Here is a 21,430-nt window from a genome sequence, read left to right on the forward strand (position 1 = left end):
TGATCATTCTTGTTAACCATTATAGTCATTCTGCCTAACGTGTTATTCTTTATTTGACATATAAGTATTATGTTGTATCCAAGTTTTATTTAGCCTCCAAGTTTCATGTCAAGATAAGGGTAACTCTAAGAAGCACTTCAGTTGCACTTAACTTATAATTCCCTTTATTGTGCAAATGGTAAAGGAAAAACGGTTCTTTGCATTTTTTACGAAGTGTTTTTATTAAATTAAAAAAAAAGTATTCTTCTTAAAGCTCTTCAAGCCGCATTTCTGTATTGAAATAATATATTACATCGTACCAAACTCTAAATTATTAAAAGAGCAAGAATTGCCCGCATTTACAAATCAAATTGACCCAAGTGTTAGATATATTTTGTAAATTAATTAATATATATATATATAATTCCATCTGTTTTCTGATTCCTATTGTAGCCCCAGTACCATAGCACACTGAACATATATTCTCACAATCATCCGGATCACCACGAGATAGTGAAGTCATGGCGTCGGGAGGTCATGGAGAAATACAGCACGGAACCAAATTACAGGTAATACAACCTTTCAATGGCGTACCGTGGGTCACGGCATTGGGGGGACACCAGCAAAAAAATTGACTCACTTAAAGAGCGCTTAGTTGCCAGGTATACTGACATAATAGAGACATTTTTAGGACAGTGCCATTAAACGGTTATGTATCTCACTGATCACATAATGCGAGCACGAAGCGCGAGCTGAAATTTTTTGAAATTCAGACCTAAAAAGGACATTATAAGCAAATTTTTAAAATCATAATACATACCTGTCCATCTAAACAAACAATGCGAGCTGAAATTTTTGTATATATTGACCCCAAACAGGGACATTTTAAGGACTATATTTTAGGAATCCATTAAGAGTATACATATATTACCATAGTCATCTATTGAGAGTGCCAATCTCTTGCTGATTTTGTTAGAATAATATACATCTAAACACATGAAGCACTTTTTGTAGTCATTGTAATCATGGTTAACATACGCATTTCACTAATCAAGTATTGCGTGCGCGAAGCGCGGGCTGAAAATTTAGGAAATTCAGACCTGAAGAGGGACATTTTAAGGCTTGTTTGTAGGAACTCACGAAGATCATACGTATTTCACTAACAAAAATATGCGAGCGCGAAGCGCAAGCTTAAATTTTGGCATATATTGACCCCAAACAGGGATATAAGTAATATTTTTTTTAAGGAATCCATTAAGAGTACATATCTCACCATAGTCATCTAATGCGAGTACCAAGCGCGTGCTGATCTTGTTAGATTGTCTTACTTTACTTTTAATTACATACGATTAAGATTACTACAAATTTATCCTAAGAGACTTAAAATTACAAGCTTCGCTTTTTAATAAGTCCCTCATTTTCATTTTCACATGCTAACTGTAATCTATAATTTGTCTAATCATCAAAATGTATCTTGAACAAAAATTGTATACATTTCATCTATTTCCTACGAATTTGTTAATTGATTATTGAAGTATTCTTATGACACTTATTCTGTTTTGTACATTTATACATATGTTATATATGTTTGTTATGTTTATTATCAGAAAATGGAAGTGAACTAAACTAAACTGAAACTGAACTGAACATGTAAATGACACATGAAGCACTTTTGTAGTCATTGTAATCATGATTATCATATACGCATCTCACTAACCAAATGATGCGAGCGCAAAGCGCAAGCTGACAATTTTTGATATTCAAATCAGAAAAAGGGACAATCCACGAATGCGAACGTAAGCTCGGACATGAGATGGTTTATATTAAGACCTTAAAATGGGGCAATCACTTTAAGTAGTCATGAAATAGAAGCATATGTCACTACATAAACAATAATTCGAAGAGCGAGGAAATATATTTGGTGTATATTGACTTGAAAACGGGAGGTTTTAGTACAACAGGATTATATATCTTGTTAAACAGACAATGCGAGCAACAGGAACAATGAAGACATATGCCTTGCGCAAATTATGTTTCATAAAGTTATAATTTTTTTTTAATGTAATATAACATAACATAATTATAACATAATATAACATTATAATTAACAATAATTTCTCCTTTCCCCACTACGTTTCTCTCCCTTTCTCCCTCTTTTTCTCCTTTTCCCTTTTTTTTTTTTTTTTTGGCCAGCCGATTGGGGGGGGGGGGGGGGCGCACGTGCCCCCCATGCCCCCCCGTACTTACGCCACTGCAACCTTTGATATCTTTTATGTCGACAGTTTATAAGTTTAAACACGCCAGTTTTCAAAAACTGATGTATAATTAACGCTCCCGAAAGGTACAATGAAAGCCTGCTTAAAGGGAACTGAAACCCTTGGAACAAGTGGGCTTGTGTGGAAACCGAAAAATCAAAGAATAAGATCAAATAAAGTTTGAGAAAAATTGGACAAATAATGAAAAAGTTATGAGCATTTGAATATTTGCGATCACTAATGCTATGGAGATCCTCCAGTTGGCAATGGGACAAATATGTGTAATGTCACGTGTGAAAAACTTTCCCATTGATGGGCTATAAAATACCCCCAAAACGTCTCTTCTTGCTCTTTCTTATGGTGATACAAACTCTTAATATATTCTTTGAAAATCTGTATTATCAGCCCTTCTATATAAATTATTCATGGTCGACTGATAGATGTCACAAAAGAGGCATTTTAAGTGAAATATATACAAAAGCAATGTGAAAGTTGTTCACATGTTACATCACACATCTTTGTCGCATTGCCAATGGGAGGATCTACATTAAAATAATAATCTGAAGTTGAAATGCTCACAACTTTCTTATTATTCATTCAATATTTCTCAAACTTTTGTTGATCTGTTTATTTGATATTTCTGTTTTCACACAAGCTATCTTGTCCCAAAAGTTTCATTTTCCTTTAATTACCAGCCAAAGCTAACCCCCAAAACATGTTATCATTCATTGAGTGACCTCCGATAAGGATTGATTTCTTTCCTAGCTGTCCAAAGGGTAAACCCTAATAAAAGTAAGATCAACTCAATGTGTACCAATCACAATTTACAATTTATTTCAGTAAACAATAATTCCAATATCAAAACGTCTTTATTTGAAGTTCAATTTTGCCGAACAAATGAAGTTTATTAAAGAGAGAGAAAAAATAGTAACACTTCCAAATGATAATATACCACTCTGACTCTAAGGTTCACAATCAAAGAAAAACATATGATTCTATATTGATCAAATGTGTAATAACAAACTCTCAACCTGTTTCTAAATACAAAATCCCTGAAAAAATCCCGCATTGATCTAATCAATAATCACCAAACTTTAATGTTTTAATATACCACACTTCACCAGTAATAATACCTTAAAAAAACAATCCTTTAGTTTGTTTCATTTCTTTTGACAATTGTAACCGACAAACATTCTTATAAAAGGATCATCTGTTAATCAATTCTCATAAAATGTTACTTCACCACTTGATATCTCTGAACTAATACATATTGTGATCACACTTAGAAAAATCTTCAACATCTTCAAAAATCTTAACTTCAGCTTATCGTTAACTATTAAACCTAAAGCTCACGACTCTACAATCCGACATCATACAATCTCACCAGTGTCCAAATTCGAATAATATAAACAATGAATGAAAATGCAATATGTAATTTATGTACATGGAAGAAGGTGTAAAAAAAACCACTGAAAGCAGCAGATGCTTGTGTCGGGAGACGCCTGTACCTAAACAACAAATACCAAATGAAAGGGCTAAAAGAAGGGAAAGAAATAGAAGAGAGGAGAAGAAAAGGGCTAGAGAAGCGAGCAAGTAGTAGTAGTAGTAGAAGTAGTAGTAGTATAGTAGAAGTAGTAGTACTAGTATAGTAGTAGTAGTAGTAGAAGTAGTAGTAGTAGTAGTAGAAGTAGTAGTAGTAGTAGTAGTAGAAGAAGAAGAAGAAGAAGAACTGGCGTGAATTACTTCGCATGATACAATATGTATATACTTGATTAGATACTAACAACATGTCATTTATGATACAAAGTACAAAGTAGCAAGAACGAATGCATAGTTATTATAATATAGAACAGGTTACGTACATTGTTAGCTGCACTATTTCAGTTTGGAGGGAGCATAACTTTTTAAGATGACTTGGGTACGTGTTTGCCAAAGCTACATTACAATAGGAAATATAAGGCAAGATTGAAGAGCAATAAAATGTACGCGATACATTTTTTGGAAGATAAAAACTTAAAAACGATATATAATACCATTTCATTTAGAGATTTTGTTTTCAATTTCGTTTACATGTTATGACCAACTTAATCTACTATTTACAATAACACCAAGAAACCTTGTCCTTTCAACTCTGGAAATAATGTTATCATTCAAAATTAACCTTTACATGATGAAAGTCAACATGCCTATAGCGGAATTTCGAAATATCATATAGTTACATTTTTTAATAATTAATTGTAAGTTTATTTGCATTACACCATTGACAAACCTTTACTAATTCAGAGTTCACAATATTGCACAATTTATCAAGATTTTCTATTAGAGCATATAATGTTTGTATCATCAGCATATATCATAAAAGAAATGATTTTTTGATGAACGATACAAGCCATCATTGAACAAAATAAAAAGGAGGGGGGCAAATAATGACCCTTGGGGCACCCACATGAAATTATACTGTGCATTATTGACGATTGGAAAGGTAACTACAAAAAAGGTCACGTACAATTCCACGAACGCTATAATTTGTTACCTTAGATAATAAGATGATACGTTCAGTAGTGTCAAAAGTTTTCGACAAATTTATAAATATTCCTATTGCAAATAAGTCATGTTAAAAAAATTGAACTATTTTATTTGTTAATTCAAACAAAGCCATTGGAGTAGAATGGTACATACGGAAACCATATATTGATTCCAAAAACATGCTCTGTTTTCAAGAAAAATAAAGGTTCTTTAATAAATCACTCTTTCTGATATTTTTGAAAAAATCCGATATGCACTCAACCTATTAGGTTCTAGCAAAATAATCTCCCACACACATCTCTCATTGTGGAATATTATTCTACTCCTTGTCTCTTAGCAACCTGGCTCTGGAGTGAAACTTAGAAGAAAATTAGCGAGCTTTGCTCGGGAAAATAAATAAATAAAAATAAAGGCATTTTCACCGTGACACTAATATTTCTTTTTTAATTAATGAATTTATCGTTTATATTAGTCAGCCCACGTGGGCGCTTTGAAACACCCGTATAAAGCGCCGTGTAAATGTTATTATGATTATTTCTTAGTCAATAGCGTAAGGAGTCAACATCTAAAATGGGGGTACAACTCATCGTATGTCGGAAATTTCTCCAAAATCACCAGCGAAAATGAAAATATAATTTCATAATTTACATGTATTTCAGATAATATTCAACAGACAATATCCCCCCCCCTTTACCTTCAGGAAAGTTCCCCGGTCGCATTTTATTAACATCACTTTAATCAAGGAAGTGGGGATTCTAACTCCCACTTCCCGGTTTCACCGTTAACATAATCCCTAATGCTAGTATTTCCATGACGTTGATTATCTGTTTAAAGCCGGGGTTTATAGGATATCATTAGCCTGGCTTGCTTGAAAAGAGATAATGAAGGATACTTAAATTTTTTTTCTCCCAAAGATTTATGATGACGGAGGCGTATAATACACCTGCAGTCCTCGTTGACTACTACGGGACCGATGACGCTCCCGAAGCCGACTTCCCCTTGAATTTCCAGTTCATGGATCTTCACGCAAAGGATCTTTCTGGCACTGCAATCTTCAATCTCGTAGACGAGTGGATGCAGAATGTTCCTGATGGAAAATGGCCGAACTGGGTGGTACGTTTTATTTGATATTTCATTCTCAACTTGGGCGCCGGTGCACATTATGTGTGCGTGTGTTCACTGTAAAAACTGTGGTGTTAAAACTGACACCAGTTGGTGTTAATAGAGAACCACACGCTGAGGTGTTAAATTTACACCCTAGAGATTGAAATAACACCAAAGAGTGTGAATGTGACAACCAAATGTGTTGTAATAATACCTATAGGTGTTAAACTAACACCATCAATTTAACACCGGAGTAAAATAACTCATGTGGTCCTCTATGTACACCAGTTAACACCACAGTTGTGGCTGTGTATGTTTAGTGGTAAGGGCTGAATATTCCCAGGATACATCAGAAACATTTTATTTTTGAAAAGTTCTCCTCTTGTCTTATCGACTCGGATGGTATACAGGCCGAGCGAATGAAAGCAGCGTATCAAAAACAGCATGGAATCATTTTCTAGCACGTTTCGGTCGTCGCCAAACTTTGGAAATATGCCCATATTTTATCGTACCTTAGTTTTTATACATTGCAATGTACATATACAGTATGTGCATACTGACGTTCATTTGTTTATTTTGAAAGTAAACCATTGTTGAACATCACCAAAGCGGTCTGGACAGATTCTAAGCTGAAGCGAAAGCTTTTGTAATGTAAAGCGCTTAGACAAATTTTAACAGACGCTATGTAAATATTTGTGTATTAGTATTATTATTATTATTAACATTACGAAAGTATCTTGATGAGCTTTCCAAAGCCGAAGTCAGATTTTTTTAATGTTGGAAAAGCTATTAATAGAGAGTGCTTATGCTAAGACTAAAATATTCGTTGATCACGTCAGTTTATTCTGTTCGAAACTTTTCAAAAACCTAGGTGTTCAATGTACCAAAGTGAAATATTCCAATTATTCACATCAGGTCGGCAATCATGACAATTATCGGATAGGATACCGATGGGGTATGGAGTATGCTCGGGCAGCTAATGTTCTCTGCCTCCTTCTGCCGGGAACACCGACAACTTACTACGGGGAGGAGCTGGGGATGGACCACATCAAGGTTATGTTTGAGGAAACCCAAGACCCCTGGGGCAAGAACAACCCTGTAAGTATCTGTCAGAATAATCTCAGAGAACCATCTTATGCCATTGCCTGGAAGATCTGTAGAGATCATTACCGCATGGGCCACGGGACGGTTTTGAAAGGGGGGCTGACCATGTAAAAAAAAATCATCATCAGATGGTAATTTCTACGTTTTTGTACAGTCACTGTTTTGGAAAAAAAGAAAGTGCAGGGGCTGACGCCCCCGCAGCCTCCCCCTCCCCGTTTCCGCGGCCCCTGGTTGGTGTTGATATGAGCAGTAGAAGTATTGGGTTCATCTGGAATTCCCTTATTGTCGGTGCATCCATCGTAGAAGATACCATTGTAATACAAAAACAGAAATACATAGAATACACATATACGGAACGTTTGATCAACATGTTTTCGTCCGTCAAGATGTCAGATCTGACAAATCTATTTGATTCTGATTGGTTGGGGTGCGCTGTAAATGTCAAATAAAACGTCTGATAAGTCATTTCATGAAACCCCAGAGCCTCGATCACCATATTGTAAGGGATTGTAACATTATAAGCAATATGTATATATTCAATATTTAAGAGCTCTGACAATGACCGCCAAGAGAGGAGGATTCACTTCAATCTTGTGAAATTATTTTGGTAAATTGTTCTCTTGGTTGACACAGTCTGTTTTTACATGCACATGAAGCAGTACATTCACTGTTCATTGAATATTAAAGCAGGATCCCTGGTGTCTCTATCCTTACGTCTTACATTATAAGCAATATTTTTTAAAGTGCTCTAAAAGAACATGATTCGTTCAGATATCATAATGATAGACTAACAAAAAAGAAGGATTTTGTCATCTTAAATGGCTCAAGAGAGTGTTGTGTAATCATTTTTTTTCTGTTGTTTGATACAGTGTTGCTGGGAGGAATACTCAAGAGACCCAGAAAGATCCCCCATGCAGTGGAACATGGACAAAAATGCAGGATTCAGCACCGCGGAGAAGACATGGTTGCCGGTTAATGACAACTACAAGATGGGTGTCAACGTCGAGGTACAATTTGATTTTTCCCAAAATATAAACATGAAAATGACTGTCAATAAAATGTAGTTAAATCAATGAGAGAGAGCAATATCAACAATGCACAATTGAGAGAGATACGGGGATGTGTATAATTGATTCGTTGTCACTGTCAGGTATGCTTGCTAGCCTTTCCGAAATCCGAATTTCCGCCGTTTTCGCTTGCTAAAATTAGTTACAAATACTTACAAATGTATAGTAAGCTGTAGATTTTCTTTGACAATACACGACGCCATCAAAACTGCTGCTTGGCTTGCTTCATAAGCTTCTTTGGACAGTCCAAATCCACACCATCTCTTTCAACATTATTATCATTCACAAACAAGACAAAATTTAATTTATCTTGGCAATGCAATTTAAGTCTTCTGTAGATGTCAGCTTTGTTAACTCATCGAGATTTTGTTGTGTTGAGATCAAAAGTTTGATATTTTTTTAAGGAGGGACTACATGTAACCAATGATATAAAGGTAATTATCATCTATATGGAGTGTTTCAGCGATACCTTAAATAAAAAAAGGGCGTACTTTGCTCTGCCTCAATTGCCTGTTCAATACCAGAGCGTATCACTAAAAGGATTGAAATCCGACGAATATCCCATAGGCTCTTGTTCAAAATTTGTCGTTGAATAAGAGACCGTATTCAACAGTCTCGTGCGCATGCGTACAACAATGAAAGCAATGCGTTGCGCAGCATAGACCACAATGACAGTCAATGACGTCATGAACTACTTGTTAGTCGCATGTCAACGATCAAATTTGATTTTTTTTTTCGAAGTGATGATGTCTATGTGGTAAGTGACATGAATTGTTCAATCAAATATCTCCGGGGGGGGGGGAGTGGGATAGATGATAAACACATATATCAGGCTTTGAGAAAGTATAGTGGAATTATTTATCCGAGGTTGGTCTGGCGATTACTATATTCGGTCACATGATGCTATTTGAACCAATCACTATACACTCTAAAAACAAATCAGTTAAAAATGACTTGTTAATAGGGTCAGCTGGATGCAACTGTTATTCTAGTCTTATTTAACTATTTTCTAGTCGTATTTTACTAGATCAGAGTTATTTCTGACTAGAACATATGTCAAAAATGTGACTATCAGTGATTGCCATATCAGTTGCACCCAGCTGACTACTGGTCTAGTCAATTTGACTGATTTTTTTTAAAGAGTACATGATTCAATCTATGTGGGATATAATAATAAATATATATTGGATGGTTTTATTTCATAAAATACCAGAAATATTCCAGTCGTTATTCCATCCTGAGCCATCAAATATAATATAAATGTTTTAAAACGACAGAAATCAAGCAGTCCAGTATTCTAGAGCAAAGCAACATTTCCCCTTAAGAATTCATCCAATGTTTATCAAGATGTTACATGGTAAATGATACTATTATCAAAAGGTGTGCAGTAGACGAAACTATTAGTTTGTAAAGATCTCTCGTTTTATTCATTTTACAGTCCGAGCAAAAAGACCCCACATCAGTGCTTAGTCTCTACAAAGCATTGGCCCGAATCCGTAAGCAGCGCCCGGCATTCCACACCAATACCATGGACTACGGCATTGTCTCCGACGATATTTTCTCCTTTCTACGCAGACCAAACCCTGACGAATCAGATCAACCGTCTTATCTAGTAGCTATTCACTTAGGAAAGAAAACCATTGTGATTGGTGATTACGTCAGCACAATTCGAGCCAATGGGGTTACGATAAACTCCAGTGAGGGCGTGGTCGAGATAAGTTCACGGATGGATCGGAATGGTGAAACGGTCAACCTCGAAGCGTTGGAACTTACGTTGGGGGAAGCACTGGTAGTTCGCATCGGGAAAGATAGTCCTTTGAAGACCGAGCTATAAGTGTTAACCTCAAGCTGTGTTACCATCATTATTATTTCTGGGAAATGGTTCATTGTTAGATTTATTTGTTTTGGAATTACATTTATCATGTTTATTAAGAATGTGCTCGAATTCCGCAAATGAAAATGGCTGAATTGCACCTTTTTGTAAGGATTTAAGAAATTATCTGGAATTCTACTATTGATTTCCCTTCCAAATGTCAATTGGGAACACTTTGCTTCTCCTCTCACTTCATGATATGTTTTGGTAAATTTGCTGAGTTATATAATTAAATTTGATATGGCATATTAAAAAAAGGTACTTTCCGTCTTTATGTGTTTTTGGGGGATAAGAAACAGCTCTTGGAATCACAGCTATACTCCTCCTCGTTTCCTTTTCCTTCTCCTTCTTCTCTTCTTCTTCTTCTTCGTCTCCTCATTCTACTACTACTGCTACTACTACTACTACTACTACTACTATTACTTCTCCCTCTTCTACTACTACTACTACTACTACTACTACTACTACTACGAAGAAGAAGAAGAAGGCAAAGAAGGAAATTAATTAATAGTAGTAGTAGAATCGAAATTTTCTGTGGAAGGGGATGTAGTGTATGCTACAAACGTGAGGCACGTGTAGCAAATCTAACACGTAAAGATGCAAGTAAAAGCAAGATACGTGGATCCAGCTGCTGCTCCTGCCTTCATCATGTGGATACGTTTGGTTGTAGAGCGGGCATTGTAGGCCTAATCGTTGGGTGAGTTTGAGAAGATACTCCAATCCGAAATTCGAACCTGATCACGGAGACCATTACTGCCGACACCACCTAAAACATATGAGTGTTTCGTCTTCTGTATCGAACGAAAGCAAAACATATTAAACGGGTGATATCCTGATTAAGCCTAGGTTTAATTCTAGTCTAAACTAGAGTTTAAAGCCAGATTTCCATGGAATGCTTGCTTCATAAAGCTTCGTAGCTTTGGAATTATTATGTTGATTCATTAAAGTGCATTATATTTTGGCATTTTAATATTCTTCCCCTTACACGAATCAACTGTTTTTGACAACTTTTTGCAGCAGGAATAAATTTTTGTAATAATGATGATAATGATGGCGGATTCTTTTCACATCCGTCAGGCATGACGCTCAGCGCGCTATATACAAGCATAAAAATCAATTATGACATACAAAGAAATTGTTTTACATCTTATAATCAAACACAAACTTTCAAACTAAATAATACAGAGCTAAAAACTGGAGGAAACTTCAGACAGATATGACTTAGTTGATTTAAAGAATTATTTCTTTTTGATCAAATAATAAAAATAAGAAAAAAATAAGCTGAGAAAAAAAGGCACACCACCCTGATAATTGAATTGGAGGGAATCATTCGCTGGCGAATTAAGGCAGTTGATACAACATTTTCAAAGAGTTTAGCTCGACTCTGGGAGATCTGGCTTATGGATTCACCACATCATTGATTGAAATAATAGAACGTAATTTTACATATAGGAAACAATTTAACAACTACTGGATTCACTGGAGATATTTGTCTTTGAATATTCAACTTGTCAACCAGTAATTACATTGCAACGGCCTAGCCCAGATGATGAACACGATAATCCACATTCTGAGCATGGGTCTAATTCAAACTCTGGTCTAAAGTTGTGGTTTAACTATGGATAGCCAATTGTCATTGATCATGACATTTAATCATTTACATTACAGGCTTAATTTATCAGCTCATCTGTTGAATAAATTAGCGTGGATAACCACGGTAACAGGCGTCGATTTGGCGCACTGCGACAAAAGCGCGCATCAGCATTGGAATTTTCTTTTTATTATGCGCGGTAAATAAGTGCAATTTATACCGGAATCTGCATAAACCATGGGTTCAATGAGATGTGAATTCGGGCCTCAATGTTGGAAAAGTTTGTGGAACTTTCCGTTTCCCATCAGTAATTAAGTGCATAATTTTATACCTTTGCCAAAGTTAAAGCGGACTTCAGAAAACGGGCAGATGACAATTATTATTAAAAATAAATGTTATGAAATAAAGCAGGGGCTATTTTTTTATTTTAAAGAAATGTTAGAATATATGTCTTACCTGTATTGGTGTATCCTAACGGAAAGCACTACGATCGCAATGTTAACGATCAAAAACATCATGATCAAGGTTATCATCAGACCTTAATGAAGAAAAAAAAAATTCTATGAACTTATAAGAGCATCACAGAACATAAAATAATATTCAACGTAAGTGCAAAACAATAAAGTAGTATATGTCATGTTTTCATAACTAATATGATTTGCTCCACGGCTCGAAGAATGCAGAAGTGACTTTAGTCCAGTTTCTTAGGGGGTAGCTACTTTTCTCAAAAGCCTAACATAGACGAACACACAATAATCCCCCACCTGGTGCACACCTAACTTCCTTCTCACACGGCCCATATTTGAGTAGGAAATCATTTACAGTTAATAAACATTGGCCTCCTATCAGTGCTCATTTCTTTTATAAAAAATGCACCAGTACTACAGTTAAACGTTCATGAACTTACCGAGTGTCTTGTTAGGTGAGAGCTGCCATTTGTTGTAATTGGTCCTATCATTTTCATCAGGGTTGGTAGGGAGATGAATGTCAGCTTAAAGGCGAAAATTTTTAATGTATTAATAAAGATGCATTGGTCTATCTATGTAATAATAATAATAATAATAGCGGCATATTTACCCACACACTTCAGTTCCGAAAACTGTTCTCCCAGCGGGCCCTGCTATTATTACCCCGGCTTTAGAACGGCTACCTTGATCGGGCGCTCGAGCATTCGAGGAATTTCTTCCAACCGGGTGCCCATTCACATCACCTGGGTCGAGTGCAGCACAATGTGTATACATTTCCTGCTGAAGGAAATTATGCCATGGCTGGGATTCGAACCCACACGACCCTCTGTTTCAAAGTCCGGAGACTAATCCACTGGGCCACAACGCTCCACATCTATGTATGTTGAGTGTGGTCAGGGGCGGTACTACGTGGGGACAGGGGCAGCTAATAGTGGGGAGGCGAAAAAATAGTGGAAAAAAAAAAGATATGACGAAAGATGATTCTTGATAAAAAGAAGCTTGGGACATATTCGTCGATATCAACTCTGTGCATGGGGAAGTCTACGTCACCTTACACAGTCATTCCACATCAATGAAAATACGCTGACGTCGCCGCTGAATATGGGGTCCAGTATACAAACTATTATAAAAACACATTCCGTCCAACGATAGGAGGAAAGTCAATAACTGAACAGAAGTTGCAGGGTACAGTTTGAGGGCATACTATTGAATCGTATCATCTACTCCTACTCACATCGGACCTAGAACTATCAAATAGGATAGGGACAGAATTGCGAATTGCACTTTCTTCTAACGTGTTGGGTAGACTTAATGAAAGTGCAAGTCCTTAATGTTTCCAGTTGCCAAAATGTTGGGGAGCTATACTCGTAGAATAGGTTTACTTAAACCTATGTTTATTAAGCCTATTTTAAGTGCTAGATTTCATCGCTTTCATCAATTTTAATTCTGGTTAATCCTGCGGTGGAAGGCTGTCCGAAATGATTTTATATGTCGAGATACTTAGAAACCCCTTGATAGTGTAAGTATACAATGAGACATTTGGTACAACTCACGACTCAGAACCGTTACACCACGATGAGGGCCCCTATCCCTTACCTGTAGTCGTCGAGTCAAGTTCTGGACCCTTGCCGAAACACTTCACACCAACATCTTCAGCATGGGTACAGTCATGTGATCGAAGTTTGTTCCTTGGACAGTGTCCAATATTGGCCTCTGATCCGTCGCATTCGACATCGTCGAAAACAATGTCTCCGGCACCCTCTCCGTAACCCGAACAGCAGGAGTAACCCTCTGCTCTGTCATACCCTAGCATGCGGCACACAACGTTGGCGTCGTTCTGGTCCCAGTTGTCGTCACATATTGTCCCCCATGCACCTTCGTAGAGAACTTCAATACGACCCTCACTGCGGTCTTTACCACCAACAAGTCGGACTTCCAGATCAACTATGGGCAGCATGTCGAAAACAAATATTCAAACCAAAGTGCGTGAGAAAATTGGCAGGGAAGGAGGGGAACTGGGCATGATATTTCTTTTATAAGGACTCATGTACATTTGAAACCGAATCCCTCTTAATCTGTTAAAGATTCGTTTCTATTCGTTTGACAAGATATTCCGAAAAACAATAAATTAGCACAAACAATCGGGATTTTTTTAAACTTGAAATATACAGTTTCCCATTAATGCGTGCTTACTCATGCGTAACCTAACGGATCAGGTTTCAAGCTGAGATGAAAGTCAATAATGTGTAATCTATCCAAATGGTTTACTATCCTCAACAACTTTTAGAATGTAACGTTATGAAATATTTATTAAGTGGAACATAAGACTTGTGGTGAGTAAAAAGACTTACGGTTCTTCTGACAAGTGACCCCGAAGTCATGGAAGTGATTGCACCTGCCTCTGGTATCATACCACATAGGACATGCCAATATATCTGTATCCTTGACACCGCAGGCTGGCAATTCAACGTAAATGCCCCCTACGCCGGGCCCAAAGTGTGCGCAGCAATGCGATTCCAGTGCGTCCGGGTAGCCTAACTTGCGACAGATCAAGCGAGCGGAGTTCATGCCGTATTGCTGTAAGCGGTTGAACTCGACTGGAGAAGCGCACATGGTTCCCCAATAGCCGTATTGAAACAATTCCAGCCTGCCTTCGCTAGGATCACGACCTCCGGCGAGTCGGAAAGGTTTGGAAGCTGTGAAGAGAAAAGATGGAATTAATATAAGAGGACATCACACACTCAAGCTCTCAACCTCCACACGCATACACACAACGCACACATACAGTGGAGCCAGGACTTTCTACTCAGACCAAGGTTTGTATAGGGGAGAGCTCCATGGTGCTTACAGTTATTCGACCAAATCTAGTCTGTTTTGACTGCTCAGAACATCCCAGTGCTACTGCAGCCTTGCACTGTCAGAGGGATTTTTCGCAACCTCTACGCAGACGCCTTCTATAACACAGATATTCTATTGTGAAAAGCCCCTCATGGCGAAGCAGTCTTTGTCGAAAATCGGGGAATCAAAACAGTAGTGCGTCGTGGACAAATGAAATATTTGCAATGTTCCGTCCGGTCCGAAAGCCAGGACGATATGCTCTCTCGGTCAATAAAATTTCGACAAAGACCTCTCAGCTGTCGTAATTCTACTTGCACTTTCAATAGATTTACCGATTTCCAAAATCCGTCCCCATTATAACTGCCAAACCACCGTGCCCATACCCCTTCTTTAACAAGCGTGCGCAATGTTTAAAGGCCAATTGCATTTTCTATTTGAGGTATGATGAAGAGCAATCTACGTTAAATCCTTGCTAGAGTGGGGAAAGAACCGGGCTGGAGGTAAGAAAAACATAAAAACAGGCAAGAAGAAATATATAATATGAATAATTGTTAAAAGAGTGCAATGAAGAAATAAGAAGACATAATAAAAGTATAAACCTTAACAGAAGCAATGACGATGATCAAGATTGTTTTACATAAGAATTAAATAAAAAGATGATAAAATATATCGTATCATAATTCCAAAGATGCATTTCACATTTTCATAAAGCATGAATTTTTCGATATCATAGGGGAAATACTTGATAAAATTTTGGTCAGTCAAACTTTGTTTCGCTCTTCGATGAAATGAAATCTATTTGAAAAAAAGGCCCAACAAACACAAACAATCGTTGAATTTCTCTCATTAAAAATTCCCTTCTTTACGTTTTCTTTAATATTTGTAACAGTTAAGTACACTAATTATCAAGAACAAATCTCCATAATTTGTATCAAATCTTGCTGGAACATGTAAAAAGGTCAAAACTATTGCCCTCCAAAAAATGGGATAATCAGGTAATAATTGGTGTAAATACATTACGTTCTCCAATACAGGTAGCACCAGCAAAATGTAAATCATCCCCGGCATCTCTGTTCACAAACTCAGACATGTTACAATGCGCAAGGTTAATCTCTGTGCCATTACAGTGAACCCACTCCAGAACCACAGAGTCATACATCGACCAGGCCTCGACACGTGTGGCTTCCGAGGCCCCATCATGGCCCAGCATGCGACAGACCACGTTGGCTTCATTCATGCTCCACGAGTTGAAGGCTATTTTGCCCCACGCGGTGCCGTAGTATACCTGCACGAGCCCCTGTTGTCGCCTTGATGAGGTAAGAACTTTGACTGGCACTGCAAGTGATTGAAAAAAGAATATTCCTACGATGAGAAAGAATTCGATCTAATCGAGAATACTGTAGGAATTGTAATAAACAGAATAAGGGACTCACAAGAGAGACAGGTGAGCCACGCAACACGGTTCCTATTGTTAATGTGATCAATTCCGCCACTGGAAAACGGACAGTCGTTGAAGTGCATCTCTTCCCCCGTGCATTTGAACGAGCCGTTGACGACGTCATCTTGGTGATGCCCAGTTCGCTCGTGATCGCGAAAGCCTTTGGCCGTATGGTAGTCCAACATTCGACACAGTAGGACGGCGAGATTGAAATCCATGGACTCTGCGTAGATGGCCAACCATTCCTGATCGCGAAGGATCTCAACCTTCCCCTCATGCATCGTTGGACCGTATGATCCGCCTTTCAATCGTACCTGGGCTAAACAAAAGTAGAAAATCAATCAAAGATTTATTTTCAGCCATTTACGAAAAAAAAATGTCTATGGAAAAACTTGCCCGGTTTAGACTCAAAGTCTAAGACGTTCAGAATATTTATGGCATGATGTATACAGAGCGAGTTATTGAATTTCCGTAGATTTCTATTTCCTGGATACGTTTTTAAAATAGTTGTATAAGGTCGGGTATCAAGCTGTTATTCACTGCAATATTTTGTAGTGTCTGGCGTGGCTGGGGCAAGTTGTTTTTAAATTGTGATTGTGCTTAGAAATGATTAAACATTTCTAGCAGATGAAGTCGTACTTGTATCTGTAAAATGTTTAGCCTACCTGGGTTGCATGTAAGCCCCACATCCTCCTCGTGGGCACAGAAATAAGTTGATATCATAGATTCGTCATAATAGTGCTCTTTGACCAAATAGTGGCACTCTTCAATGCTACTTTCGTGGCCCTCGCAACGGACAGCATCAAGCACATACTCGCCCCATCCAGTCCCTAGTTCTCCACAACAGTGGTAGCTGATGGCCGACCCATGCCCGAGCATCCGGCAAAGAACGTTAGCTGTCTTGAAATTCATGGAGTCATCGCAGATAGACATCCATTCATCGTTGATGAAAATTTGCACAACGCCTTCGTACGGGGTCGTTCCATCGGATAGTTGAATATCAAATTGCTCCGGACCCGTTTTACCTAACCAACAGATAAATGAGGAGCCTTATATAACAATCCCCTGGTTGGGCAAATTAAAGAAATTAACTAAAATTAGACATTTAAAGAATCATAGGAATTACGACACTTATCAAGTGCAAAATAACAGGTTTAGTTCTATATGCGTATGATAAATATGGATGAACAGAATATAGATATAAATTTCACATCAATTTGGCCCTAAGAAAGTTAGTACAAAAAGACAGTAAAGAGATCTACAGTAGTGATTGGAAGTGATTTTTTACCTGATTGCTAAAAAAGCATGGATGCTTGTAAGCAAGCAAACATAGGACCGACGGCTTAAGTTCCTCTCCGAGGGACCTGATGATGATAATTTAAATGCCTTGAATACCAAAGGGCACTAGCGCACCAAGTGGGAATCGAACCTGGGTCATCGGAATACAAAGCCCCGATTGAGCTATCGCGCCTCCCTTTTTTTTTAACACTTTATTGGTTAGTCTTTTGGATTCCATTTTATATTAGGCCGACTTAGGGGCAGGTTATCGTAATTTGTAGCAGTTTTTTAACCTTTAAATAACTTGTATAACAGTTCTAACGATATTTGTTAGAGTTATGGGCTGTACAACGTGCTTTGAATTTTCAACTCCAATTTGACAGTGTTTAAGGTTCGCTTCTGGCATGAGACCGAAGGCCAAGTCCAATATAACAACTCGTATTTCAATCAGACTGACAAACGTATACTGATGAGCGAGCAAAAGATACACAAAGGAGACGTAAAGAAATGAATAAGGGAATACTGAAGAGTGAGTACAAACGACGAAGATTTTGGTACGTTTATATGAATGCAAAATTCAATCTTATTTTGTTATAGTTACCTTGGGCAAGCAAACATCTCATCCTATTGAGGAGGAGAAGGAAGATGGCTGCTCCACATATATTCATCCAAATTAGTCCTCAGGCTTATAAAGAAGGAAATTTGGTCTCAACAAGTCCATAGGCAGGTAGGACATCCGAGTGTGATATCGAGACTTTAAACGATGGAAATTTCGATAGGTACGTCAACGATCAAGAACCTTAAGGGTTAGGAATTTTCGGTCTCCACTTAACCTATCTTTGTCTTGTTTTCATCGAATGAGAATTTCTACACAGAACAAAGTGTAGATACGCAGAACCGATTATGTGACTTTTCAAAATAAATAGTTCCATATTGCCACTGCAGATGCAGGAAGGAAATGGTAGGTGTTAAGGCACTTCCTTGGTCCCGTAAAACAAAAGATGGCGATTAATCGCTAAATGAAATGGCCTATCATGACCGTCCTTGCACGCGAATTTCGCTCAGTAGACTTACTAGGAACCAATCAGAATTGTTCTTCCATATTAGCCATTAATCGCTAGCATTTGTGTTACGGGGCCCTGGCCTATCAGGAACCATTGTCGACCTTGTTCTCGACAGAACAGATGTTTATGTTTCGTTTGCCATTTACGGCAGGTGATTTTTATTGGTTTCCTTTACGAGTGTATTGCATTTCATGCATGCATGAAACTTACTTTTTCTTATTTCCTGTTTATAGAAAAACGGCACTTGCAAGTAAGATTAGAGGTTAAAACTTATTGTTTAGACAAAATGAAATATAAAATGGATTAATTGTAGACCTGTATACCGCGACGTCGTTTAACGGAACGTCGTATACATAATGCTAGAGCAACGATTTGCTACAAAAGTCAAAGTACTTCGAGATGTATTCTCTTTGGTAAATTGCGAATCGTCTATTGCAAACTCTTCTACTCATCACATGGTCTATCTTCATTTAGTCTAATACCATTCCGTCCATCAACAGTTCGTCTACCAACCATTTGGTCCAAACCATTAGGTCCAATCATCACTTCGTCTTATCACCAGGTTTCACGGGCCTAATGACAACTGGCAGGCAAAAGATATTCATTCGAGCCAATCCATTCTCAATTTTTAAATTTGATATTGCTGATTGACAAAAATGAATGAATATGGTTGACAATCTAACACTGGTTCTAGAGAGGGTACCTACTGAAATTCATTTTTCCAAATTGGAAAGATATATCACTACTTTGGAACTACTTTTTTACTGGCGGAAGAATTAGGGCCATTTCTGTCAGGTGTAGTCTTCATAAATGCCGATTTATTTTTAAAATGAGCCCGGTCGAGGTACCCTTTTCTGGTCAGATATGGAATGTCAGACATATATCCTGTCCATTGGTAGTAAACATTGAACCCTCGAATTTCCTCCTTTTTTTGATGATTTTTTTTATGTGCCACTTTAACACACGAGTCTATGGGAAATGAATTAGGCCTGTGATAGCACCATTTCGTTTATGACTAGTTCGTCTCACAACCAGTCGGTCTGATATCCATTTTACTTTTATTCATTTCGCCAAATTAACACTTCTTTCAATAAGACCAACTTGTATATGGACTAAATGGCTATTGGACCAACTGGTTATCAGAAGAAATGGTGAGTGGGTGAAATGAAAATGTGAATAGTGGACGAACTAATGGTAGACGAGTTGGTGATTAGACGAATTGGCATTAGACGAATTGAAAATAAACCTCTTCTTTCTCCTATATAAGATGCAACTTGGCCCTATTCTCATGATTCTACCACTTGTTAATTTAATCTTACTTATCATGCTTATGTTCGATACGGAAATGCAGGCTTACTTTCCAACAAGTTGAAAAAACAGCTTTTTGCTTACGCCTCTCTTCACGATGAGACACACATCATATTTTCATATTTTTGGTATCATGCATTGGGTGCACACGGATGGTGCGTCGACATTTTTCTCAAATTTTTAAAGTAATTGATTATGGGTGGCTTTCATCTCCCCAGAGACATGTATTAATCATTGATACACTCTTGTCATTAGATCCTACTGTTTGACAAATGAAGAGTTTTGTTCCCAAAGGAGCTAATTCCACTTTTGGAATTTTTATGTAAATCAAGGTTTTTTAATTCACCACTTTCCCTAGCCACTGTTGTTTAATTTCGATATATATAATAGTACTGTCATTTTAGATTAATTAAATCATTATTTAAAAAATCTAGCATTCATTATCAATTTTTTTAGAATTTTTGAAACTTTATTTTTCATGGATTTAGCTCCTTTTGGAACCAAACCTTAGTAAGATATCAATTTTTACCCATTTAAACATGTTTGATATTCGAAATTGAACACGAAACACATAAATATGGCTAGCAGAATACATTTCACATCATTTCTGATGTTTATCTATTGAAAACTACAAAAAGAAATGATATTTTGTCATCTTTTCTAATAACGGCGACTTTTCGTTATCAAATTCCAAAAGGAGCTAAATCCAAAAATATTAATAAAAAATGTAAAATTCTGTTATTTTCAGCAAAATTTGCACTGATGGTGTAATCTTGTATCCACAACATGTACCTAAAATATTAATGCAGAACTTTATGTAAAATAGGAAAAATAACAAATTTTAAATAACCGTATAGTGGATTTAGCTCCTTTTGGAACAAAACTCAAATTTGAAATCAAGTTTTACCAACCTTTCCCCCAAATAAATCAAAAGCGATATGTTGCATTTGATTCCCACGTCAAAGATACATGTATTTGTGTTAAAAAATCAATTTTTGTCAAAAGTGGATTTAGCTCCTTTTGGAATCAAGCTCTTCAAACATTCATTGGATATATATAAAGAAATGAGAATCATTAAGAGTATAAGTAAATGTGGATCTCAAATTTACAAAATTGTAATAATATTTTATGCTTGGCTGGTCTATGCAGATTTTTTAAAATGTATATTGTGTTTTGCTTTTGAAGCAATAAAATCTATAACAATAACAAATAATTCAAGACACAGTTGGCTGCCTAGACCAGCCTAGATATGGGGTGTGGTATGTAAGAGGAGGGGTGTGTGAGTGTGTGCATTTGTACAAAACAGTGTTACTTCTCAATATAGAGGAACCTAGAAATTAATATAAGGCCTTATTCGCACTATAGCATGTGTATATGCATCTTCTTCTTGTGGTAAAAACTTAATTCCTGCCTCCTGACAACTTAGTCCAGGAAATTTAAGTTTTTTAAACAAATTGCAATATAATTTTTTTTTTACCACAGTGCATTTCTCCATATTGACATACTGAAAGTACAGATATATGCAAATGGTTGAAATA

The 21,430-nt window shown here is 37.1% G+C and overlaps 2 protein-coding genes across 2 annotated transcripts in view; one reads left to right on the forward strand and one right to left on the reverse strand.

Moving 5' to 3' along the window:
* Positions 1-10,159, forward strand: part of LOC129280037 (alpha-glucosidase-like) — a 22,215-nt gene extending 12,056 nt beyond the window's left edge. Inside the window, exons 6-10 of the mRNA XM_064111992.1 lie at positions 433-548; positions 5,675-5,873; positions 6,780-6,962; positions 7,838-7,975; positions 9,474-10,159. Of these exons, the coding sequence (XP_063968062.1) occupies positions 433-548; positions 5,675-5,873; positions 6,780-6,962; positions 7,838-7,975; positions 9,474-9,869 (1,032 nt within the window). The 3' untranslated portion in view covers positions 9,870-10,159. The remainder of the gene's footprint in view (positions 1-432; positions 549-5,674; positions 5,874-6,779; positions 6,963-7,837; positions 7,976-9,473) is intronic.
* LOC129280036 (deleted in malignant brain tumors 1 protein-like) lies at positions 9,436-18,463 on the reverse strand. The gene is made up of 9 exons (XM_064111991.1): positions 18,122-18,463; positions 16,908-17,267; positions 16,238-16,561; positions 15,825-16,139; positions 14,318-14,662; positions 13,563-13,910; positions 12,407-12,490; positions 11,956-12,037; positions 9,436-10,699 (listed from the first exon to the last, which is right to left on the reverse strand). Exons 1-9 carry the CDS (start codon positions 18,186-18,188, stop codon positions 10,675-10,677), a joined length of 1,950 nt encoding a protein of 649 aa, XP_063968061.1. The 5' UTR covers positions 18,189-18,463; the 3' UTR covers positions 9,436-10,674.
* Between the last annotated feature and the right edge of the window lie 2,967 nt (positions 18,464-21,430).

The sequence above is a fragment of the Lytechinus pictus genome, chromosome 17 (assembly GCF_037042905.1).
Source record: "Lytechinus pictus isolate F3 Inbred chromosome 17, Lp3.0, whole genome shotgun sequence".
In the NCBI taxonomy this organism is placed as follows: Eukaryota; Metazoa; Echinodermata; class Echinoidea; order Temnopleuroida; family Toxopneustidae; genus Lytechinus; species Lytechinus pictus.